Source organism: Lissotriton vulgaris, unplaced genomic scaffold (assembly GCF_964263255.1).
Source record: "Lissotriton vulgaris unplaced genomic scaffold, aLisVul1.2 SCAFFOLD_445, whole genome shotgun sequence".
NCBI lineage: Eukaryota > Metazoa > Chordata > Amphibia > Caudata > Salamandridae > Lissotriton > Lissotriton vulgaris.
In genome coordinates, this window is record NW_028241191.1 from 55,793 (window position 1) to 82,087 (window position 26,295).

At 51.2% G+C, this 26,295-nt stretch overlaps 1 protein-coding gene across 1 annotated transcript in view; it reads right to left on the reverse strand.

Annotated features, from left to right (window-relative positions):
• Positions 1–3,448: 3,448 nt before the first annotated feature.
• Positions 3,449–26,295, reverse strand: part of LOC147672029 (heterogeneous nuclear ribonucleoprotein Q-like) — a gene marked incomplete at its 3' end in the record, with an annotated part of 340,845 nt that continues 317,998 nt past the window's right edge. The window contains exons 5-6 of the mRNA XM_086948045.1: positions 3,717–3,830; positions 3,449–3,625 (exon numbers count right to left, since the gene is read on the reverse strand). Coding sequence (XP_086804171.1) covers positions 3,449–3,625; positions 3,717–3,830 — 291 coding nt within the window. The remainder of the gene's footprint in view (positions 3,626–3,716; positions 3,831–26,295) is intronic.

Below are 26,295 nucleotides of genomic sequence, written 5' to 3' on the forward strand. Positions count from 1 at the left end.
ACCATATACTCTGAAAGTGGAATGCGAAATTCCTAGCAGGTAAGTACAGTACTAATAGCTTTTGGAATCGCTAGGACTTGACTAGGGAATCGTTAGATTATGTCTAGGAGGCCTAGGGGACTCGGGTGCAGTGTGTGCACTCTCACGCGAGATGCGGGACAAAAGTCTATGGTAGCTAGGAATTAGAAAGTTAGTGTTCTCGGGCGAACCCGACCTGGTAGGGAGAAAACGAAAGTAGATTCTGACCCTTGGATAGTGAGGCTATGCTGGGGCACCGAAATGCCGAAGTTACCTAGCCCAGGGGCTGCAGCTGCATAGGTCTGAAAAGACGTCGGGAATCCTCGTAGACGGACCAGGAGCCGGAAGAAAAGATGCTGGCCGGTGACCAGTGAAGAAAGTTCAGTCGGATCCAAGCCTGGATCTTGAAGATAGATGACACCTGAAAGCAGAGGGGACCAAGTTCGAGACTACTAGCCAGTAGTCAGTGGGCACCAGGAGGGCACCGGATGGTAGCCACCTCGACTAGGTGAGTGGGTGACGCTTGACTCGAAGATCTCACGGACCAGGAGGCGTTGTCGGCGACCAGGATGGAGGATCGAGCTGTCCCACGAAGATAGAAGCTGTCGGCGTCGCTGGACCCAGGATTGGGCAACAAAGCCTTGGCAAATTCAAGCCCACGCGGTGGACCTAAAATGGCGTCTGGAGTGGACCAGGAGGGTCCGGGGTGCCTCTCTTGAACAAGGAAGCAAGGGCCAGCCTGGAGCAACCAGACCAGCAGTCGTGAAGTCGTTGGGCGTCGTTCAGAAGGCCACAAGCCAGCCGGCTAGTAGCCAAACAACGCGGTGCACAGCAAACAGCAAAAGGGCCCCACGCAGATCGTGGAGATGCAGGGGGGCTGATCTTGGGTGCTGGAGCTGCGCAGGGTCGGGGCTTCTCGGACCCCAAAGCACTCACCAGTGGAGGACACGGTGGGCTTGCAGTAAAGATGTCGTGCAGTCTTGGCGATCGTCGGTCCCTTACGGTCTCGTCGCACTCACGGTTCTCAGCTTGGCTGTAGAGGTGAGTAGAGGTCAGAGGTGCCAGGGAAGCCGGGTCTCGTCGAGCTGGGTCGTCGGATTCGTGATGAAGGACTGGCAGCAGACCGCAGTGTTCTTTAGGATGGTGCCCGCTTGATGCAGGGTGACTACTCCTTAGCCACAAGGGAGAATCTTGAAGAAGAAATCGTGAAGTCCTTTCGAAGAAAGTGGGATCTTGATTCCAAAGATGATCTAATTTTAACAGGGGGCCCGCTCCCATCTTTATACTAAAAAAAGGGGGCTGACCCGGTGACTAGGTCCTGCCTATGGGTGGGACTAGGTGGGGGGTGGTTACACCCCTCAGCCATGCCGGACTTCCCCAGGCCAGGGGCTGGTGTGCCCCTGGAACTGGTTCAGACCGGCCTATGCGTAGTGAGCACCGGGGTGCCACTCAGCAGTCACCTTCCTGTAAAGCCCTGCCTACCCAGGATACACAAAACCCTGTCTGGGACGGTGCTAGCACCGCCCCTGACAGGAAACCCTTTGTCCAGGCTCCCCCCGCTGGAAGGACTCCCAGCTGTAGGGGGTCAGACTTGTGTCTGTGGTGGCAGCATCCATTTTGTGGAGCTGAGGCTTCAGTTAACTTTAACCGGGGTTCACAGTTACATACATGTCGTGTCCCTCTAGAAGGGTGGAATGCTAACCCCGTCGCCAGAATTGGCGAGGGGTTAGTATTCCAATTCGTATGACACCTTACTCGACATGTTTTGATAAAGCAATACCAAAGATAGCATTTAACCGCGAGGATTATAATGCACTTAAGAGTATATGGTATGCGTTATCATGGAACAGCTATTAGGACTTGATTCCGCAAGCTGCAGACAGGCTCAGCTCATGCCAGAGCACCATCTCACACGATTCCAAGCACTCTGCCTTCAGGATTGTCAAGGCCTGCCATAGGAGTGACTGATAGGAATCTGTGTGTCCATTTTAGGGTTAGGTATAGGTATACTACACCTACAGCAAAGGGTGATTACACGACTTTGCCCCAGCTGTCATGCAGCCAGTTGTGTCAAATTTAGGAGGCCAGCCAGGGGTGGCATAATACATGCTGCAGCCCCTGGCAGCCCTGGGTACACCTATGCCCTGAGTTACAGGGTCTGATAAGGTGGCCCAGTACCAATTGGAAATGTACCTAGGGTACATGGAATCCATTTTTAAGAGAGAGCAGTAGGCATGGGGTCCTGATTGGCAGGATCCCAGGTCGTCTATGTCCAAAACCAGCTAAAACACAGGGCAAAAAGTTGGGGGCAACCATAGTCAGGATGTACCTTCCTACAGTGTGTTCCTCAACAAACTGTCCGAATAGTATTAACATAGGATTCAGTGACCTTGGCTAGAAAAGATAGCTGAGAAATGGGGTGATAGTTACCCAAAATTTTGGCCTGGAGTCAGTCATTGAGTATGTTTCCCTGCCCGGTATGAGTATGTACACCTAATGTATTCACACTACCCTCTAAGAAGCCTAACTTTTCAGCCCAGCTACCACTAAATTGGGTATAAGGTATTATCTACTTAAACCTCCGCCATACCTTTGGGGACTCACTGGATTCTGCACTCTATATCATTTTGGTATAGTATATACAAAACCAGCTTCCTACACTTTACCCTTCTAGTGCCCCAGTGCTTTGATGGTTCAATTTCCCATGTGTTTGCAACGTCTACTTGTAAGAGATACTTGTCTCAATCGCCGGTTTTCTGTGGGCCTTGCTGATACCATCTTGCTTAAGCTGTGATGTATAAAAAACTGGAACACTCTACCATTCTGTGTTTGTGCATCAAGTACAGGTGTGCCAGTCTCTTCATGAGAAGATCTAGATCTGTCCCCATTTTCTAATCCCATTCAAAAAATGCTTTTGCTTCACACTTGAATGGTGTTACTCAATAACTGCAGATCAGAGAACAGTAGCCAAAGCAGTTAGTAACAATTGCCATACAAGGGAGAGAGCTCCCAGACAGTAGCAAACAAAACAGTTTGATGACTGCAGCGGTTACTGTACTTGTGTACACCTTATCTTGCACCAACCTCAGCCAAGTAATATATGAAAAATAAGGCTAAAGTAGCACAGTTGAGCTTGAAGGGAAAGACCGTACCACAAGACATTCTCCCTGGAGTTGGAATGTATGTGCACTCACTTTGAAACTAACCTATTTTGCTTGTGTGGCCCCATTTCAGCTAGAAGGTGCGCATTGGGCCCAGAGAAGTAGTAAAGTAGAGCAAGTGAACACAGACTGTGCACAATACTTGCTGTGTTAGGTCTAGGATGAAAGCGAAAAGTACTTGCCACCAGGCATACAATTCTAAATATCAAATAATCAATCTTCTCTAGTATAAACAAAAGCCACGTGGCCAGAGGTGCTAATAAACTCACCAGTTTAACAGCTTCTTGAGCTGCTTCTTTCGTGCAAAAAGTGACAAAAGCATATCCCCTATTTAGACCAGTCAGAGGGTCCATCATTAAACGTAGGTCCCATATCGGTCCAGCCTTTTCAAATAATGGCACAAGTTCATCCTCAAAGAGATCTCGTGGAATTTTCCCAACAAATATCTAAAAATGTTCAAATAAAAAAATGTTAAGATGATTCTTAAGCATAGTAGTCATCAGATCAGTTTTATGAAATAATTTAAACTACCCTTACCTCTGTACCAACAGAAGGCTGATGTGTTGAATGCACAGAGTCGGGAGGAGGTCCACCATACTTTCTCTGACCCGTGGTAACATCAAGCGTATACCCAGTCCTTCCTAAAAGTGCCTTTAAATAGAAGAACAATTTTTAAGTCAGTGCACCAGTAAATTGGTCAATGGAATGTTTAAATTGAGCCCTGGGGAACAAAAAACAAGCTGTCCTTGATATAGAGAACTTATAAAATATATAAAAAGCAACTCCATAGTTGTAGCAGCCAATACTCTTGTTTTTTAATATAGGCATGTAAAAATGCAGTTTAGATTAATTACATGCACAAATGCCATTTTAAACCTTGCAAAATAGGATTGCTATTTGTGCAGAAAGTACACAGGGGATACAGTTTGCTATTTGTGCAAAAAGTACACGGGGGATACAGTTTAATGTGACAAACAAATTGAAGATGAGGAGTACCTTCAGATGCAAAACAGTACCTCGTGTTTTATGTAAGAAATTCCTGGAAGGTAAACGACACACCAATAAGTTAAAGAGCAATACTTGGGGGAGGGGAGTATGGGGATTGAAGCCAACGCCCACAGAGTGCAAATAAAATAATTGGTAAAAATATGTCTTGCAGACAGCTTCATAAACAAGCTGAACCTAAAAGTAACAGTCAACTATACAGAGTATAGCAGTAGGTAAACCAAACCCTAAGAACAAAATGGACTTCTTGCTTGCTAATAACTGTGACACCATTTGAAGAACTTCAGCAAAATGTAGCAGACTGTTGATCAGTCCAACAAAGGGTTTCACTTTAGAATTGTATGCAGTATAGGCCCTGACAATCGAAACAGGAGAATGGCATTTTCACTGTAGCTAGGATGGTGGCCCTATTGGCTAACAGTTTCACTAACCAATACCCTAAGTGCTAACTCCCATTAGGAGCCACCAGAGAGATTACTCCAAGGTAGCAAAATAATTGTTTCAGTAAACCAGACTTGTTGTGCAGATCAGATTTAAAGTTGCATTGACAGAGATGATTTTTAGAAAGTCACCACTTTCTTGCTCAAACCTTCAGTAGCCTTTCCTGTTTAGAGTAGGGATTTTACTGGGTTTGATGTGGATTATAATGATTGACATGCAGACCCAGCCGAGTGAGTCATGACAGCCAGATGACAATGTTGACTTGCTTGTTAATACGAAGATACCTTGAAGAGTCAATCTTCTAGATATGGCTAGACAATGAATTTCTTTTATTTTATTTTAGGTGGGATGCTACAACTGCGATGCATTTGGAAATAAGTATGCAGTACAGATTTGAGTCAAGAAGGAAATTATATGGGTAATGGTCTCTTCCTACAGTGAACTTCAGGGAATTTCTAATATTTAATGGCTATTGGAATGTGAAAGTAGGCATCTTGTAGGTCTGTTGAACATAACCAGTCTCCTTGATGAAGTTGGGCATAGATTTGGTCAAAAGCCAACATTCTGAATTTTTCTTTGCAAATTCACTTGCTCGCTTTCGAGGTCCAAAATAGGTCTGTAGTATTTTTTGGGCACTGTCTTTTTTGCCAGGAAGTAACGGTAATGCAATCCCATTCCAGTCAGGCCAGGTGGGGACCTTTTCCACCGCATGTTTTTACAAGAGGATGGAGACTTCTTGTTGCAGTTTTTCCCGATGGTAAAACGTTGATTTATTGATCAAATGGTTGATATAGAATGGTATTTTGCACCTTTTGTTTAAACCCAGATACCCGTAGCCAGGCGTGTCTGCGTAGCAAAACAATGGTATTTATTGCACGCGACACGGTGCCTGCTGAGTCAAGCGCACATTTGATGGTAGTATTGGTTATGAGTTTCCCTTCTTGTATAAGGTCATTGGCTTTGTCGAACAAGTTACTTACCTTCGGTAACGATATATCTGTAAGAAACAGTAGTTCGTATTAGATTCCTTACCTTAGAATATCCCCAGGCGTCAGTCTGGATCCGGAAACTTCTGCGTAGCAGTACCCCTGCGCGTCGGTAGGCGTCGTCTGCAGGCGTCCCCTGCGGCTCCGCGTCCGTCGTCGGCGTCGTGATGACGTCGCTGGAGTATATAGACGCCGCCTCCGCGCGCTGACGTCAGTTCTTTGTACACAGCATTTCCGCGCCAGAACACGCAGAGCCATGTGAGAACCAACACTGGTGCCACTTGAAACTAGGGCCCTGAAAGGGATGTCCTTAACCCTAGGTATCAGTTCGCAGAACGGGGAGGATGGGTTGGGCGGTAAGGAATCAAAATACTAACTACTGTTTCTTACAGATATATCTTTACCGAAGGTAAGTAACTGGTTCATCTGAAAGAAACAGGTTAGTATTAGATTCCTTACCTTAGAATAGATACCCCAGCAATACCAACCCCGGTGGTGGGTCTGCGAACCAATACAATCCTACACCAGAAAGTCCTGGAGGACAGAACGGCCAAAGAAGCCATCCCTCCGAACTTGACACACCAGGCAGTAGGGCCTCGCAAAGGTGTGCAGCGAAGCCCACGTAGCCGCCTGGCAAATGTCCTGCAAGGGGACTCCCCGGCCCAGGGCAGTAGTAGCTGCCGTGGCCCGAGTGGAATGGGCCCTCAGCCCAACAGGAGGCTCCTTTCGAGCCAAAGAGTAGCACGCTTTGATGCACAGAACGACCCACCGAGAGATGGTCCGTTTATGTACCGCCCGTCCCTTCTTCGCACCCACGTAGCCAACAAACAGTTGGTCATCCACCCGGAACTGTGCGATCCATATAAAATGAAAGCGCACGTTTTGAGTCCAGACGATGGAGCCGCTCTTCATCCTTTGAAGGATGCGGAGGCGGGAAGAAGGAAGGGAGGGTGATGGACTGACCGATGTGAAAAGCAGAGACAACTTTGGGCAGGAAAGAAGGTCTAGTTCTCAAAACCACCTTGTCAGGATGAATGGACAGGAAAGGAGGTTTGACAGAAAGAGCCTGGAGCTCACTCACTCTCCTTGCAGAGGTGATGGCAACCAGGAAAGCCGTCTTTAAAGTCAGGAGACGGAGAGGACAAGAATGAAGGGGCTTAAAGGGAGCACACATCAAGAAGGTTAGAACCAGGTTCAAGTCCCACTGAGGCATCACAAACAGAACAGGTGGATACATGTGTGTGATGCCCTTCAAGAATCTTGTTACAATGGGGGACTTGAACAAAGAAGGTTGATCAGGCAGCCTCAGAAAGGCTGAAAGGGCAGAAAGGTAGCCCTTGATAGTGCCCAGAGCAGAGCCCTGCTGGGCAAGAGAAAGAAGGAAGAGAAGAACCTCTGAAAGAGGGGCAGAGAGAGGATCCACAGCCTTCGCTGTGCACCATGCCACAAACTTGTTCCACCGACAGGCGTATACCGATTTCGTGGAGGAACGCCTGGCTGCCAGAATCACATCACAGACTTCAGGAGGCAAGTCAAATGGCCTCAACTGTCGCCGCTCAATCTCCACGCATGGAGGTGGAGGCTGGACAGGTTCGGGTGGAGGACCGTCCCCTGCTGCTGCGACAGAAGGTCCTCCTGAAGGGGCAGGCGGATCGGGGGACCGACTGACATGCTGAGTAGCTCGGGATACCAGTACCTTCGAGCCCAGTCCGGAGCCACAAGGATGACTTGGGCCCGGTCCCGCCTGATCTTCAGCACTCTGGGCAGAAGTGGTATAGGCGGAAAGGCGTATAACAGACCGCAACTTCACTCGCGCCGAAAGGCGTCGCCGTGCGAGTGCCGTCTTGGAAACTCCAACGCGCAGAACTGATGACATTGCGCGTTCTTTTCTGTGGCGAATAGATCTAACCAAGGCTCTCCCCATCGCAGAAAGAGGCCTTGCGCCACGTCCGAGTTCAGACGCCATTCGTGATCCATCGACCACCGACGGCTGAGTTCGTCCGCCCTGGTGTTCAGAGAACCTGCCAGGTGTTGAACCGTCAAAGTCACGCCCTGACGTTCCAGCCATTGCCAGAGGCGCAGAGCCTCCTGGCAAAGGGTCCACGACCCCACCCCGCCCTGCTTGTTGCAGTACCACATGGCGGTGGTGTTGTCCGTGAACACCTGCACTGCACTCCCGTTGACAAAGGGGAGGAATGCTTTCAGTGCCAAACGAATCGCCCGGAGCTCCAACAGGTTTATATGGAGCCGGGACTCCGCCGGAGACCAGATGCCTCTGATCTCTGCCTCTCCCAAGTGGCCTCCCCAGCCCTGGAGGGACACGGCCGTCACAACAACGTGCTCAGGTTGGGGAAGGGAGAGGGATCTGCCTCTGACCCAATCGCGGTCCATAAGCCACCACTACAGTTGTCTCGCAGTGCCCTCCGAGATCAAGACATGGTCGGACAAGTTGCCCTGATGCTGGGCCCAGTAAAACTTCAGGTCCCACTGCAGAGCCCGCATCCGCCACAGGGCGTGATGCACCAGAAGGATGCAGGAAGCCATCAGCCCCAGCAGCCGCAGCGTCAACCTGACCGAAACCCGGGATAACGGCTGAAAGATGGGAATCAAAGCCTGTATATCCTGGACTCGCCGTTCCGGAGGATAGACCCGAAACTGCGCCGAGTCGAGAACCGCTCCGATGAAAAGGAGCTTTTGAGAGGGACACAGGTCTGATTTCGGCACATTGATGGCGAACCCCAGCTCGTGCAGGAGGTCTGCCGTCATCTGAAGGTGGTGGACGACTGTCTGGGGCGAGCCCGCCTTCAACAACCAGTCGTCTAGATAGGGGAAGACTGAAACCCCCAATCTGCGCAGATGGGCTGCGACCACCGCCATCACCTTGGTGAACACCCGTGGGGCGCTGGTAAGGCCGAAGGGGAGCACGATAAACTGAAAGTGCTTGTGGCCTACCGTGAACCGCAGGTAACGCCGGTGGGCTGGCAGGACGGGGATGTGAAAATATGCATCCTGCAAGTCCAACGCTACCATCCAGTCTTGCGGGTCTAGAGCAGCCAAGACCTGAGCTAAAGTCAACATCTTGAACTTCTCCTTCCGGAGGAAGCCGTTGACGTTCCTTAGGTCCAAGATAGGACGTAGGCCCCCTTTGTCCTTCTTGGGTACCAGAAAGTAGTGGGAATAGCAACCACGTCCTACTTCTGGCCCAGGAACGCGCTCGATGGCCCCCTTGGCCAAGAGGGCCGTAACTTCCTCCCTCAGAAGTGCAAAGTGGTCCCCCGACACACGGTGGTTCTGCGGTGGCATGGCTGGAGGAGTGGTCTCGAAGGGGAGGGAGTAGCCCCTTTGGACAAGCTGCAGCACCCACCTGTCCGATGTTATTGTGCGCCAGCGGGAGAGGTGATGGCGAACCCTGCCACCCACCGGCGTCACATGGGCCTGAAAGCACGGACTAGGAGGATTTAGAGGCAGATGCTGCGGGGGAGGTGTGGTCTGACCCCGCCGCTGTCCCCGACCGCCACCACAGCGGTTTCCACGGCCGCCACCGCGTTAAGTCTGTTGCGGCGCGTGGCTGGCAGCACGTGTGGGACCGCCCCTTCCTTGGACTCGAAAGGAGCGAAACGAACCCGTTTGCAGGTGCTGGGTCGAGAGACCCAAGGACTTGGCCGTGACCCTGGAGTCCTTGAAGCGCTCCAGCACGTGGTCCGCTTTGTCGCCAAACAGGCGACTGCCATCAAACGGCATGTCCATCAATTCGTTCTGGACATCTGCCGAGAAGTTGGCAGATCTCAGCCAGGCGTGGCGACGAATCGCCACCGTCGTGGACATCGCTCTGCCCAATGAGTCGGTCGTATCAAGACCACACCTGATGGAGTATCTTGCTGCGTCTCGGCCTTCAATCATAGCCTTGCCGAGCTTAGCCCGTACCTCCGGCGGGCATTCAGGCAGCAGGTCCGCGACCGTATCCCACAGAGAGTGGGTGTAGCGGCCTAAGTGGCATGCGGTGTTGCAAGACCGCAGTCCCAGACTCAGGGACGAGAAGACCTTCTTACCATACTGGTCGTACCTTTTAGATTCCCGGTCGGGCGGGGCCGACGGGAATGCGGTCTGGGAAGTCGAGGCCTGGATCACCAGGCTCTCAGGGGTGGGATGGGTGGACAAGAACTTGGGGTCATTGTGAGAAGGTGGCCTGATATGCAGTGGTCACTATTCTAGTGCCCACTATGTATCAGTCCAGCAACCCTTATTGATGATTGGTTGTAAGTCAACCTTATAGACCAGCTATCCTAGTAGCATGGATACGAGCAGTCTAAGGCTAAAGACTCGAGAGGGCGTGTTAAGCCAGCTGTTTACCACACATATACCCCTTGAATACCCAGTGAAAGGACACCACACAAGTGTTATGAAAATAAACAGTTATTTATTAAAGATCACAACAGCCCTGTACTCTTTATGAGGACAGGGTACTAAGCACAAACCAAAACTCTTACAAAAATACTTAAGTTAGCACAGTATATACAAATGCCCGAGGGGCACGGAAAACCATATACTCTAAAAGTGGAATGTGAAATTCCTAGCAGGTAAGTACAGTACTAATAGCTTTTGGAATCGCTAGGACTTGACTAGGGAATCGTTAGATTACGACTAGGAGGCCTAGGGGACTCGGGTGCAGTGTGTGCACTCTCACGCGAGATGCGGACAAAAGTCTATGGTAGCTAGGAAATAGAAAGTTAGTGTTCTCGGGCGAACCCGACCTGGTAGGGAGAAAACGAAGATAGATTCTGACCCTTGGATAGTGAGGCTATGCTGGGGCACCGAAATGCCGAAGTTACCTAGCCCAGGGGCTGCAGCTGCATAGGTCTGAAAAGACGTCGGGAATCCTCGTAGACGGACCAGGAGCCGGAAGAAAAGATGCTGGCCGGTGACCAGTGAAGAAAGTTCAGTTGGATCCAAGCCTGGATCTCGAAGATAGATGACACCTGAAAGCAGAGGGGACCAAGTTCGAGACTACTAGCCAGTAGTCAGTGGGCACCAGGAGGGCACCGGATGGTAGCCACCTCGACAAGGTGAGTGGGTGACGCTGGGGCTCGAAGATCTCACGGACCAGGAGGCGTTGTCGGCGACCAGGATGGAGGATCGAGCTGTCCCACGAAGATAGAAGCTGTCGGCGTCGCTGGACCCAGGATTGGGCAACAAAGCCTTGGCAAATTCAAGCCCACGCGGTGGACCTAAAATGGCGTCTGGAGTGGACCAGGAGGGTCCGGGGTGCCTCTCTTGAAAAAGGAAGCAAGGGCCAGCCTGGAGCAACCAGACCAGCAGAAGAGATGTCGTCGGGCGTCGTTCAGAAGGCCACAAGCCAGCCGGCTAGTAGCCAAACAACGCGGTGCACAGCAAACAGCAGAAGGGCCCCACGCCGATCGTGGAGATGCAGGGAGGCTGGCCTTGGGTGCTGGAGCTGCGCAGGGTCGGGGCTTCTCGGACCCCAAAGCACTCACCAGTGGAGGACACGGTGGGCTTGCAGTAAAGATGTCGTGCAGTCTTGGCGATCGTCGGTCCCTTGAGGTCTCGTCGCACTCACGGTTCTCAGCTTGGCTGTAGAGGTGAGTAGAGGTCAGAGGTGCCAGGGAAGCCGGGTCTCGTCGAGCTGGGTCGTCGGATTTGTGATGAAGGACTTGCAGCAGACCGCAGTGTTCTTTAGGATGGTGCCTGCGGATGCAGGGTGACTACTCCTTAGCCACAAGGGAGAATCTTGAAGAAGAAATCGTGAAGTCCTTTCGAAGAAAGTGGTATCTTGATTCCAAAGATGATCTAATTTGAACAGGGGGCCCGCTCCTATCTTTATACTAAAAAAGGGGGCTGACCCGGTGACTAGGTCCTGCCTATGGGTGGGACCAGGAGGGGGGTGGTTACAACCCTCTCCCCTGCCGGACTTCCCCAGGCCAGGGGCTGGTGTGCCCCTGGAACTGGTTCTGACTGGCCTATGCGTAGTGAGCACCGGGGTGCCACTCAGCAGTCACCTTCCTGAAAAGCCCTGCCTACCCAGGATACACAAAACCATGTCTGGGACGGTGCTAGCACCGCCCCGGACAGGAAACCCTTTGTCCAGGCCTCCCTCGCTGGAAGGACTCCCAGCAGCAGGAGGTCAGACTCGTGTCTGTGGTGGCAGCATCCATTTTGTGGAGCTGAGGCTTCAGTTAACTTTAACCGGGGTTCACAGTTACATACATGTCGTGTCCCTCTAGAAGGGTGGAATGCTAACCCCGTCGCCAGAATTGGCGAGGGGTTAGTATTCCAATTCGTATGACACCTTACTCGACATGTTTTGATAAAGCAATACCAAAGTTAGCATTTAACCGCGAGGATTATAATGCACTTAAGAGTATATGGTATGCGATATCATGGAACAGCTATTAGGACTTGGTTCCGCAAGCTGCAGACAGGCTCAGCTCATGCCAGAGCACCATCTCACACGATTCCAAGCACTCTGCCTTCAGGATTGTCAAGGCCTGCCATAGGAGTGACTGATAGGAATCTGTGTGTCCATCTTAGGGTTAGGTATAGGTATACTACACCTACAGCAAAGGGTGAATACACGACTTTGCCCCAGCTGTCATGCAGCCAGTTGTGTCAAATTTAGGAGGCCAGCCAGGGGTGGCATAATACATGCTGCAGCCCCTGGCAGCCCTGGGTACACCTATGCCCTGAGTTACAGGGTCTGATAAGGTGGCCCAGTACCAATTGGTAGATGCACCTAGGGTACATGAGGTAATTTAGAAAGAGAACAGCCAGGCTGTGGGTCTGATTGGCAGGCCCACAGCCAGAGAAAGTCGTAAACCAGTGAAACAAAAGCAAAAAATCTGGGTGATCATAGGATTGCAGACCCTACTCTCCTACATGACCCCCCCCCAAACTTTGGGACAATAAGCTAACCTTGACCAGGTGAGTCTTCTTGTTCTAAGTGGAAATATCTGGAGAGCCCATCGGCATTGCCATGATCAGTACCAGGTCTATGTTCCACTGTAAAGTCCATCCCCTGTAGGGAAATGGACCACCTAAGCAGTTTGGGGTTTTCACCCTTCATCTGATTTAGCCACAAGAGGGGCTTATGGTCGGTCTGAATCTTGAAGTGAGTGCCAAACAAGTATGGCCTCAGCTTCTTCAGGGCCCAAACCACAGCAAAGGCCTCCCTCTCAATAGCTGACCAATTCTTCTCTCTGGGGGTCAGCCTTCTGCTTATAAAAGCAATGGGCTGATCCTGACCATCAAAATTCAGTTGAGAAAGAACAGCTCCCACACCCAACTCAGAAGCATCTGTTTGGACAATGAATGGTTTGGAGTAGTCTGGACTCTTAAGGATAGGTGCTGTGCACATGGCCTGCTTTAGGTCATCGAATGCTTTTTGACAGCCTGCTGTCCACTGAACCTTTTTTGGCATTTTCTTACTTGTCAGTTCATTTAATGGTGTCACAATGGAACCATAGTTCCTGACAAACTTTCTGTAGTATCCAGTCAGGCCCAAGAAAGCTCGAACCTGAGTCTGGGTGGTTGGAGGAGCCCAGTCCCTGATTGACTGTATTTTGCTCTCCAGTGGCTGAACCTGGCCTCCACCTACAAGGTGGCCCAGGTATACAACCTGTGTCTGCCCTATCTGGCACTTGGTGGCCTTGATAGTGAGGCCTGCTGCTTGCAGAGCCTCTAACACTTTCCTCAGGTGGACCAGGTGATCCTCCCAGGTGGAGCTAAAGACAGCAATATCATCTAGATATGCTGCACAGAAGTCATCCAGCCCAGTAAGGACTTGATTCACCAACCTTTGGAAGGTGGCAGGTGCATTTTTCAGACCAAAGGGCATTACCACAAACTGATAATGCCCACCAGGGGTTGAAAATGCTGTCTTGGGCTTGGCATCCTCAGCTAACCTGATTTGCCAATACCCAGCTGTTAAGTCAAATGTACTTAAGTAGTTGGCAGAAGCCAATCTATCTATAAGTTCATCTGCCCTTGGTATTGGGTGGGCATCAGTCTTAGTGACTGCATTGAGACCCCTGTAGTCTACGCAAAACCTCATCTCTCTCTTACCATCTTGGGTGTGAGGCTTTGGCACTAGAACTACTGGACTAGCCCAGGGGCTATCTGAGGGTTCAATGACTCCCAACTCCAACATTTTCTGCACTTCAGTTTTTATGCAGTCTCTAACATGATCAGGCTGCCTGTAGATTTTACTCTTGACAGGTAGGCTGTCACCAGTGTCAACCTCATGGGTGCACCAATTGGTCTGACTGGGTGTCAGAGAGAACATACGTCTGAAAGACTGAAGAACCTGTTTACAGTCTTTCTGCTGATGTTCAGAGAGGCTGCCACAAAAGACAACACCATCTACTGACCCATCATCAGGATTCTGAGTGAGCAGGTCTGGGAGAGGGTCACTCTCCTCCTCCTGTCCCTCATCTATGGCCATGAGCAAGCTCATGTCCTTCCTGTCGACATATGCTTTGAGCCTGTTGACATGGAGTACCCTGTGGGGACTCCTGGGAGTTCCAAGGTCCACCAGGTAGGTGACCTCTCCCTTTTGCTCAAGAATTGTGTGGGGCCCAGACCATTTGTCTTTGAGTGCTGCTGGGGCCACTGGCTCCAACACCCACACCTTCTGTCCAGGCTGGTAAACAGTTAGGACAGCCTTTTGGTCATGCCAAGCTTTTTGAAGTTCTTGACTGGCCTTAAGGTTTTCAGATGCCTTCTCCATATACTCAGCCATCCTGGAGCGGAGACCAAGTACATAGTCCATTATGTTGGTTGCAGGCTTTTTGAGAGGTCTCTCCCATCCTTCCTTCACCAAACACAAGGGGCCTCTCACAGGATGCCCATACAAAAGTTCAAAAGGGCTGTAGCCAACCCCCTTTTGTGGGACCTCTCTGTAAGCAAACAGAAGGCAGGGCATCAGGACATCCCATCTACGCCTGAGTGTTTCAGGTAGTCCATGAATCATCCCTTTTAGGGTCCTGTTGAACCTTTCAACAAGCCCATTGCATTGTGGGTGATAGGGTGTAGTGAATTTGTAATTGACACCACACTCCTTCCACATAGCAGTTAAGTAGCTTGACATGAAGTTTGCACCTCTGTCAGAGACAACCTCCTTAGGGAAGCCCACTCTGGAGAACACTCCAACTAGGGCCCTTGCCACCACAGGTGCTGTGGTGGTCCTAAGTGGAATAGCTTCAGGATACCTGGTGGCATGATCCACTACCACCAGTATAAACTTGTGCCCTGATGCTGTCTGGGGTTCCATTGGACCAACAATGTCAATCCCCACTCTTTCAAAGGGCACCCCCACCACAGGCATTGGTATAAGGGGGGCCTTTGTTGTGCCACCTGACTTACCACTGGCTTGGCAAGTGACACAGGAGCGACAAAACTCCTTGGTATCCTCATTCATGTGAGGCCAGTGAAAGTGTGAGACAAGTCTGTCCCAAGTCTTTGTCTGGCCTAAGTGACCTGCTAAGGGAATCTCATGGGCCAAGGTAAGTAGGAAACCTCTCTGAGACAAGGGTACAACCAGCCTCCTGGTCATGCCAGGCTTGGGGTCTCTTGACTCAGTGTACAGGAGTCCATCTTCCCAGTATACCTTGTGGGTACCTGTGGCGTTCCCAGCAGCCTCAGCCGCAGCCTGCTGTCTGAGGGGTTCAAGAGAAGGGCAGTCTAACTGGTCCTTCCCCAGGTCTTCCCTTGAGGGTCCCCCTGAGCCCAAGAATTCAACTTGATCAAGTTCAAACTCCCTAGGCTCAGTTTCCCTCAATTCCTGTAGGTCAGCCTCCTCTGAGACTTGATCCACAACCTGGGGCAAGGGGGAAGGCACAGCCTTAACCCTACTGCTCTTTTTCTTGGAAGGTGTCTGGTCCATTGTTCCAGGATCCAGCACCTGTTCAGTGGGGCATTTTCTGGCCTGTGACCTGGTCACAGCAAACACATGTGCTGGCAAGCCTAACATTTCCAGATGAGTCCTCTGCTCCACTTCTGACCATTGTGATGACTCCAAATCATTGCCCAACAAACAATCCACTGGGAGGTCTGAACTAACTACAACCTTCTTTTGGCCAGTTACCCCTCCCCAGGAGAAAGCTACAATTGCCATACTGTGATTGGTAGTGACATTGCTTGCATTGGTCACCAGGAATTCTGTACCTGGCATGATCTGTCCAGGGTCCACAAAGCTAGGTGTCACCATTGTGACACTGGCACAAGTGTCCCTATAGGCCTGAGCCATTTTTCCATTAATAAAAGGTGTCTGTCTGTATTTGCCCAAAGTATTGGGACTGATGTCAGGGGACATATCCATATCCCCTGTACTGACAAGGACAGCTTGAGTAAGGGTGCCAACTAAGTTGTCACTCCCCTCAGAACCCAGGGTTAACCCTACTAAACCCTTGGGAGGTGCACTACCACTGCTGGCTGTACTAGGGGGCACAGGTGCCTTAGGGGCTGCAGTGGCAGGAGTCTGCCCTCCTCCTTTCTTGGTGCACTCACTAAACCAGTGAGTTTTACTTTTGCAGTATTGGCACCACCTTTTAGATTGGCCTTCTTTCTTCTTTTGGGGAGCCTGACCCCCACCCTCTTTGGGTTGTTGGGGACCTGTCGAAGACTTCTGGTCATTTTGTTCCCCTTTAGAATCCTTACCCTTCTGGTCTGCTTTCTTCTGACCACCTTGACTCTGGCCCTGGTTCTGTTTAACTCTTGTTCTAACCCATCTGTCTGCCTTCTTTCCCAATTCTTGGGGAGAGGTCAGATCTGAGTCAACAAGATGCTGATGCAACAACTGGTTCTGACAATTGTTTAAAATTTGTTCTCTCATCATCAAATTGTACAATCCTTTATAATCAGTAACCTTACTGCCCAGCAACCAGCCCTCAAAAGCCTTAGTGGCACAATCTACAAAGTCAGCCCAATCTTGAGACTGAGTTTTCTGGGTATCCCTGAACAGCACCCTGTACTGCTCAGTGGTTAGGCCAAACCCTTCAACCAGTGCATTCTTCAAGACTTGGTAATCATTAGCATCCTCTACCCTTGTGGTGAGGAGCTTGTCTCTTCCTTTACCCTCAAAGGAGAGCCACAAGATAGCTGCCCACTGACTTGGGGGAACACCTTGCACAGTGCAGGCCCTCTCCAAAGCAGTAATCCATTTGTGGATGTCATCCCCTTGTTTAAAGGGGGGCACTATCTTACCAAGGTGTTTTGTATCAAAACTCCTTTCCCTATTGCTAGGTACAATGCTGCCACCAGTGGGGACTGCCCCACTCAATTGTTGCTCTCTAGCAAAGGCAAGCCTTTCTTTGGCCAGGGCAAGTTCTTCCCTTTCAATCCTCAGATTGGCTGCCTTTTCCTTTGCCTCATACACTCTCCTCTGGGGAGATGTCATTCCCCTTTGAGAGGAACGTTGAGAGCCATTGGTATGAAGGGATCTGTTAGAGCCTCTAGATAGAGACCTAACTCGTCCATTCCCAATGTTAAGCTGACCTGAGAGTGGCCCCAGGGCTCCCCTAGAGTCCCTCTCATGTCTGCTTAAGTTGGTACGGGTTAGTCTAACGACTTCTACCTGTCCCTGGTCTGCCTCACCCCTAGACTCCAAGTCATCATCCTCATCATCAGCATCATCTGCTTCCTGAAGGGGATGGTCTTGGCTATCAAAGGGACCTCGTAAGGAGGGCATGTTGCCTTCTGAAGTAGAAGGGTCTGGGTTACCAGCCCTTCTTGCATCATGAGTCTCTAAGAGACCAATCAGAAAAGCAGTTGTGGGGTTAGACCCCTGCTTAATCTTCCTAGAGGTACATACTTGTCGTAACTCCTGGAAGCTAAGCACAGCATATCTTGAAGGTATGACCTGTGGAGGGTCAACTGACACAAGGGGAGACTCAGTGTTTCCTCCTTTGTCTGACATGCTGATTCTAGTGTGGTGTAAGTGATGCACCTACCTACACTATGTGTTATCTACTGATCCCTTGCTAGAGTTGCAGCCAAGGTGTGCTAAGCCTTGAGGAGCTACAACAGCTGGTTCAGTAGAACTCAGAGTATTCTAAGCTTTAGTTATATGTACCTAACAGTACTTATGTGATCTTTCAACAAGATATTCTTAGGATACGTGTGGTAAAACAACAGCAAGCTCAAATCCCAACCGCTGCTCACCAATGTGAGAAGGTGGCCTGATATGCAGTGGTCACTATTCTAGTGCCCACTATGTATCAGTCCAGCAACCCTTATTGATGATTGGTTGTAAGTCAACCTTATAGACCAGCTATCCTAGTAGCATGGATACGAGCAGTCTAAGGCTAAAGACTCGAGAGGGCGTGTTAAGCCAGCTGTTTACCACACATATACCCCTTGAATACCCAGTGAAAGGACACCACACAAGTGTTATGAAAATAAACAGTTATTTATTAAAGATCACAACAGCCCTGTACTCTTTATGAGGACAGGGTACTAAGCACAAACCAAAACTCTTACAAAAATACTTAAGTTAGCACAGTATATACAAATGCCCGAGGGGCACGGAAAACCATATACTCTAAAAGTGGAATGTGAAATTCCTAGCAGGTAAGTACAGTACTAATAGCTTTTGGAATCGCTAGGACTTGACTAGGGAATCGTTAGATTACGACTAGGAGGCCTAGGGGACTCGGGTGCAGTGTGTGCACTCTCACGCGAGATGCGGACAAAAGTCTATGGTAGCTAGGAAATAGAAAGTTAGTGTTCTCGGGCGAACCCGACCTGGTAGGGAGAAAACGAAGATAGATTCTGACCCTTGGATAGTGAGGCTATGCTGGGGCACCGAAATGCCGAAGTTACCTAGCCCAGGGGCTGCAGCTGCATAGGTCTGAAAAGACGTCGGGAATCCTCGTAGACGGACCAGGAGCCGGAAGAAAAGATGCTGGCCGGTGACCAGTGAAGAAAGTTCAGTTGGATCCAAGCCTGGATCTCGAAGATAGATGACACCTGAAAGCAGAGGGGACCAAGTTCGAGACTACTAGCCAGTAGTCAGTGGGCACCAGGAGGGCACCGGATGGTAGCCACCTCGACAAGGTGAGTGGGTGACGCTGGGGCTCGAAGATCTCACGGACCAGGAGGCGTTGTCGGCGACCAGGATGGAGGATCGAGCTGTCCCACGAAGATAGAAGCTGTCGGCGTCGCTGGACCCAGGATTGGGCAACAAAGCCTTGGCAAATTCAAGCCCACGCGGTGGACCTAAAATGGCGTCTGGAGTGGACCAGGAGGGTCCGGGGTGCCTCTCTTGAAAAAGGAAGCAAGGGCCAGCCTGGAGCAACCAGACCAGCAGAAGAGATGTCGTCGGGCGTCGTTCAGAAGGCCACAAGCCAGCCGGCTAGTAGCCAAACAACGCGGTGCACAGCAAACAGCAGAAGGGCCCCACGCCGATCGTGGAGATGCAGGGAGGCTGGCCTTGGGTGCTGGAGCTGCGCAGGGTCGGGGCTTCTCGGACCCCAAAGCACTCACCAGTGGAGGACACGGTGGGCTTGCAGTAAAGATGTTGTGCAGTCTTGGCGATCGTCGGTCCCTTGAGGTCTCGTCGCACTCACGGTTCTCAGCTTGGCTGTAGAGGTGAGTAGAGGTCAGAGGTGCCAGGGAAGCCGGGTCTCGTCGAGCTGGGTCGTCGGATTCGTGATGAAGGACTTGCAGCAGACCGCAGTGTTCTTTAGGATGGTGCCTGCGGATGCAGGGTGACTACTCCTTAGCCACAAGGGAGAATCTTGAAGAAGAAATCGTGAAGTCCTTTCGAAGAAAGTGGTATCTTGATTCCAAAGATGATCTAATTTGAACAGGGGGCCCGCTCCTATCTTTATACTAAAAAAGGGGGCTGACCCGGTGACTAGGTCCTGCCTATGGGTGGGACCAGGAGGGGGGTGGTTACACCCCTCTCCCCTGCCGGACTTCCCCAGGCCAGGGGCTGGTGTGCCCCTGGAACTGGTTCTGACTGGCCTATGCGTAGTGAGCACCGGGGTGCCACTCAGCAGTCACCTTCCTGAAAAGCCCTGCCTACCCAGGATACACAAAACCATGTCTGGGACGGTGCTAGCACCGCCCCGGACAGGAAACCCTTTGTCCAGGCCTCCCTCGCTGGAAGGACTCCCAGCAGCAGGAGGTCAGACTCGTGTCTGTGGTGGCAGCATCCATTTTGTGGAGCTGAGGCTTCAGTTAACTTTAACCGGGGTTCACAGTTACATACATGTCGTGTCCCTCTAGAAGGGTGGAATGCTAACCCCGTCGCCAGAATTGGCGAGGGGTTAGTATTCCAATTCGTATGACACCTTACTCGACATGTTTTGATAAAGCAATACCAAAGTTAGCATTTAACCGCGAGGATTATAATGCACTTAAGAGTATATGGTATGCGATATCATGGAACAGCTATTAGGACTTGGTTCCGCAAGCTGCAGACAGGCTCAGCTCATGCCAGAGCACCATCTCACACGATTCCAAGCACTCTGCCTTCAGGATTGTCAAGGCCTGCCATAGGAGTGACTGATAGGAATCTGTGTGTCCATCTTAGGGTTAGGTATAGGTATACTACACCTACAGCAAAGGGTGAATACACGACTTTGCCCCAGCTGTCATGCAGCCAGTTGTGTCAAATTTAGGAGGCCAGCCAGGGGTGGCATAATACATGCTGCAGCCCCTGGCAGCCCTGGGTACACCTATGCCCTGAGTTACAGGGTCTGATAAGGTGGCCCAGTACCAATTGGTAGATGCACCTAGGGTACATGAGGTAATTTAGAAAGAGAACAGCCAGGCTGTGGGTCTGATTGGCAGGCCCACAGCCAGAGAAAGTCGTAAACCAGTGAAACAAAAGCAAAAAATCTGGGTGATCATAGGATTGCAGACCCTACTCTCCTACAGTCATCCGTACACGGACGGTGGCGTCTGGCCATGTTCCTATCAACAGGCGAACCTGAAGCGGGCCTGGACCACGTGCCCAAAAGAACGTCCGTTAAGGCCTCGTTGAAAGGCAGCAGTGGCTCCTGTGGGCATGACTGCGGTTTGAGGACCTCAGTGAGGATGTTAGTCCTCACGGCCGCGACGGGGAGCTCAAGGTTTAAGGCCTTGGCAGCCCTCATCAACACCACTGAATAAGCTGCCCCCTCCTCCGAAGCCACGGTAGGAGGCGAGACAAAGCCAGGGTTGGGGGGGAGTCATCCAGACCACTGGCGTCACCCAAGTCACCTGTCCAGTCCACATTGTACTGACACTCGCGGGTCAGAGGGTCCTCAGACCCCTCCCACTCCTCTCCGTAATCTACATCTTCCCCATATTCGGAATCAACAATGTAGACCGGCTCCCCGGGGTCCACAGGCCCCATCGGCGTCGGACTCTACGTCGGGCGACGCTGGTTCGACTCCGCGTCCGGAGGGGCCGGAGCCGTCGGCGGCGCCGGAGTACGCGACGGCGTCAAGGCAGGAGCACCCGAACCGCTAGGGCCCTCGGACGGGACCACCGGGCCCGCAGGCGCCGGAGGCCCCGCCGGAGGAGACACTGCCCTCATGGCCATGAGGAACGCATCTATCTCCTCGGGCGACGCGCCTTGCCCAGGGACGCAGGGTATGGAGCAGGCCGCGTCGGCGACTCACGCGGAGCCGCGGCCAACTGAACCCCCGGCCGCATCGCGCATCGTCGGGAGGGGAGTCGGGGGTACGATGACGACGCCCCGACTTCTTGTGCTTCCTACCTGAGGAACCAGAGGAATGGTGACGACTCCCGGAGCGCCCGCGACGGCTCCGCGACCGCTCCCTCGATCGCTCCCTTGACCTCCAGCCGGACCGGGACCGCTCTCGACGCGGGGCCGACACCCGGAGCTCGAGCAGCTCGCGGGACCGCTCCCGTCTAGCTTTATTCGTCAAGGCCCGGCAATCGACGCAGGCGTCCACGTCGTGGTCAGGGCCCAGGCACCGGAGGCAGAGTCGGTGATGGTCCGTGACCGACATCGTGCGGTCACAGTCGTCACAGTTCTTAAACCCAGGCATCCTACCGGCCCCGTAAGAAGATATCAAAAAGATTTTTAAAACTTTGGTCAAAGACCGGAGTACTGCTCTTCGGATCTGCGCTAACTGGCGCGGAAAATAGAAGAACTGACGTCAGCGTGCGGAGGCGGCGTCTATATACTCCAGCGACGTCATCACGGCGCCAACGATGGACGCGGAGCCGCAGGGAACCCCTGCAGACGACGCCTACCGACGCGCAGGGGTACTGCTACGCAAAAGTTTCCGGATCCAGACTGACACCTGGGGATATTCTAAGGTAAGGAATCTAATACTAACCGGCTTCTTTCAGATCTTATATTCTTGAGGTACATGTTGAATGAGCTTTTCTAGCTCATTATAGTGGGCCCTATCGTATCTTACTAGAAGGGCTTGTGTGTTTGCTATTCTCCATGAATTCGCAGCTTGAGATGCGATATGCTTACCTGACTAGTATAATAATTTACATTCTTTGTCAGGAAGTGGTGTGTCACCTGACATTTGGGAGTTTGCCCTTTTGCGTGCATTGGCAATCGCTAGTGAATCTAAGGAAAGTTGGCCCTTGATGTATATAGTGTCAGTGGGCGCTGCTTTTTTTTTGTCTACTCAGGGGTTAAGAACCCTAGCCTAACTGGGTCTTTGAACACCTCAGGAGCGTGTCTAAGAAGGCCTTGTAACATGGGTAAGATATGAGTAGATTTTTGTGGTTGGACAAAAGTCTCCAATAAAAAAAAATCTTCTACATGGTCTGAATGAAGTTTGACCTTGTGGTATGTAGCCGCCCTATTGATTCGCTGGGCAAAACCCACATGGTCATCTGGTGGGGATGGTGGAGGGGTAGAAATCGGGATCATGGTTAGATCAGGATCAGTATTTTATCATGCCATTGGTCTGGTTCCTGTGGTGAATCATCAGGAGTTAATAGCATTACGTCCTCATCCAGTTGCCCAGCCCCAAGTGAATTGTCACTATCCTCTGATTGTGGAGAGTGTGGTGGCGAAATGATTAATTTAGGATTAACTGGAGGTGAAGGTGGTGGTGAAGTGTTAGTAGCTATATGAATCTTCTTTGGAGTAACTGGAGCTTGTGGCAAATGTTCTGGTTTCCTCTTTGTAGGAGGCTTGGTGACTATGTGACGAGTCTTTGGGTGAATAAAGATAGTAGCCTGTTTTTGGCCGGGAAAGAAAAGCTCTTCGGGATCGATAGGTTTGCTTGGTGTCGAAGATTTATTTGGAAACTGTTTTTGGGGATTTTGAGTCATTGTCCGGTACAGCATCCTACCCGGATTTCGAAGCTTTCGGTGCCTTGTCCTTTAATGGTTTTGGCTCTGAAGTTTCCAGGGGCCAAAGTTTTTTTCTGTGTGCTTTGGTGCCGAAGTTTTATCCGGCTGCTTCAGTGCCTTTTCCTTATCCGGCTGTTTCAGTATCAATGCTTTATCCAGCCGATTTGGTGCCGATGTTTTATCGGAATGTTTCGGTGCCGAGGGATCTTTTGTAGAGTTCGGTGCAAAATGCTATCCCGGTGAAAGAGAGCGTAGCAACTTGGACCCGACGGCTCAAAAGCACCCTGCACCCAGCCACTGAGTGCCACTGTAAGTGCAAGTAATACCCTACTCTATTTCCCCACTTGCCCTGAGTAAGTGACCAGGAACTCTGCTCCCACAGCCGCTTGGCCTGCTTGCTTGCAGCCACCAACCAGAGGCCCCCTACCTTCAATTGGATTGCATTGGGCCTACTCTCTGTGCACCCGGCTGCCCCTGTGCCGCGGAGGGTGTAACGAATAGTTTCTTACCTGTTGGTGTAGTTTTGCAGCTTGAAGATCTTTCTGGATTCACTATGCTGTGCATATTCCGCGGTCTTGTGGTTGGGTCCGGATTCGTAGTCTTTTCTTTGTTTTTTTCTTTTTTTGTAGCCCTTGTGGGCGTCGGCGTCACACCTCCTCGGGTGCATTTCCGGTGACGTCGGCATGCTTCCTGCGGAAAGCTCCCACTCTTGGGCGCCATCTTCGGATTCTTTTTTCCGTGTTTCTTCCGTTTCCGAAGCAATGGCAATGTTCTATTGAGGTGAGAATGTTTTACCACTTTGTCCTTAAAGTCTCTCACTTCTCTCCCCCTTTTTTTTTTTGACCACCTCTTCTCTCTCCAGCCTCATCTTTCTGGCGGAGGTGGGTGGGTTCGCTAGTGAATCCAGAAAGATCTTCAAGCTGCAAAACTACACCGATAGGTAAGAAACTATTCGTTTTGCAGCGTGAATATTTCTGGATTCACTATGCTGTGCATAGATTTTGTAGCGGTTTCTCATTTCTGTGGCGGCTGGGTGGTAGATGAGCTCTGGTTTCTGAATATATGCTGGAGCACCCTTTGTCCTACTTGTGCTTTCTTGTTCCTTTGAACATCCACGCAGTAGTGCTTCGTGAATGTGTGCACCGAAGCCCATGTTGCCGCCAGGCATATGTCTTGTATGGGTGTATTGGCCAGGAAGGCTATCGTAGCCCCCTTGTTCCTAGTGGAGTGGGCACGAGCCCCCTCTGCTAGTTCTTGTCCTGCCCTTTTGTGGCAGAGTTCGATTGTGCGCGCGATCCATCGTGCAATAGTGTTCTTAGTTACTGCCTTGCCCATGTAACTGTTGGCGAACGACACAAAGAACTGTTTCGTTTTCCGGTGTCCTTTCGTCCTTTCAATGTAATGCATGACCGCCCTTCTGGCGTCTAAGGTGTGCAGAGCTCGCTCTGCGCTAGTGGTTGGTTTTTGGAAAAAACTCGGTATCTGTATGGACTGGTTCATGTGGAATTTGGACACCACCTTCGGCATGAAGTGTGGGTCGGTCCTCATCACAACCCTATCATTGTGTATTTGTAAGTAGGGTTCCTGTAGCGTTAGCGCTTGCAGCTCGCTCACTCTGCGTAAGGACGTTATTGCAACCAGGAAGGCAGTTTTCATAGTTAGCATCTGTAAGGAGGCCCTGTGAAGTGGCTCAAAGGGCTCCTTCATGAGTTCCGTCAGGACTACGTTTAAGGTCCATGCCGGCGGTGGCACACGCTTGGGTGGTGCTATCCTCTTCGCCCCTTCCAGGAACTTCTTGACAACTTGTGATGTGAAGAAGCTTCTGCCCATCTCACCCCTTGTGTAGGCCACTATAGCCGCCAAGTGTACTCTCAAGGAGGACGAGCTGAGGTTTTTCTCCAGTAAGTGCGTCAGGTACTTTAGCACTGTGGATTCCTTCTTCATTTTCTTGTGAAGTCTCTCCCGCCTGCACCACACCGTGAATCTTTTCCACTTTGCGACATAGCACTTCCGTGTGCTGGGCCTTCGTGCCTCCCGAAGGATCCTGAGGGTGCTCTCTGGCAGGCTCAGATGTGCAAACTCTATGTCCTCAGGAGCCATGCTACTAGGCTCATGCTCTCTGGTTCTGGGTGCAGCACCTCTCCGTTCTGCATGGAGAGCAGGTCCTTTCTTCTGCCGAACCTGTGGGGTGCACACTGTGCCATCTCCATGATCTGCGAGTACCATGTCTGCCTTGCCCACTGTGGCGCGACCAGTATCAGGGTCATCTTGCTCGCTCTGCACTTGCTCAGTACTCCGTGTATCAGTGGTATCGGGGGAAAAGCGTAAGAAAATGTCCCGGACCAATCTATCCATAGGGCATTCCCAAGGGACCCTTCTTCGTGTTGTCTGGATGCGAAGTTTCGGCATTTCGCATTCTGGCGTGTTGCAAACAGGTCCACTGATGGCATTCCCCACCTGTTGAACAGCCACCTTGTCTCCTGAGCATTGAGCTCCCACTCGTGGGATGCCGATGTCTGTCTGCTCAGCCAGTCTGCCTGAATGTTCTCCTTCCCTGGTAGGTGTATGGCTAGCAGGTCTATCTGGAGAGGGATGGCCCATCTCCATATCTCCTGTGCCAGCGTTGAAAGTGTTGTTGACTGTGTTCCACCCTGTTTGTTGATGTAGAACATCGCTGTGGTGTTGTCTGTCTGCAGCAACACCCTTTGCCTGTACAGTCTTGTGTGGAAGGCTTTCAGTGCAAGGAAGATAGTCTTCAGTTCGAGGAAATTGATGTGCTTTGTCGCATCTGCTGGTGTCCAAAGACCCCTCACTTTGAGTTCCTCCATGTGAGCGCCCCATCCCTTCAGGGATGCGTCTGTGGTGATGGTCACTGTCGGAGTTGGGAGTGTAAGAGGCTGTCCCCTTGTTAAGTTCTCCATGGTCCACCATGCCATCTCCTTCTGCACTGCGTGCGTCACCACCACAAGATCCTCCCAACTGCCCGAAGCTTGTGACCATTGTTCCTGGAGCCATTCTTGCATGGGTCTCATGTGGAGCCGCACATTCGGCACTAGGTGGATGCATGATGCCATCATCCCCATGATCTTGCTCGCAGTCCTCACTGTCCGAGCTTGTCCCTTCCGGTAGAGGCGAGTTTCCTTGACCAGAGCCCTCGCTCTCTTGTCGCTGGGGAACACTTTGCCCTGTAAGGTGTTGATCTCTGCCCCCAGGAAGATCTTCACTTGCTCCGGTTCCATTGATGATTTCTTCCAATGGACGGAGAACCCAAGTTTACGAGTGTGCTCGTCACTGTCTGTGCATGCTGCTTGCACTTCTGGTACGAGTTTGCTTTCACCAGCCAGTCGTCCAGGTATGGGTATACGTGTATCCCCTGTCTTCGTAAGTGTGCT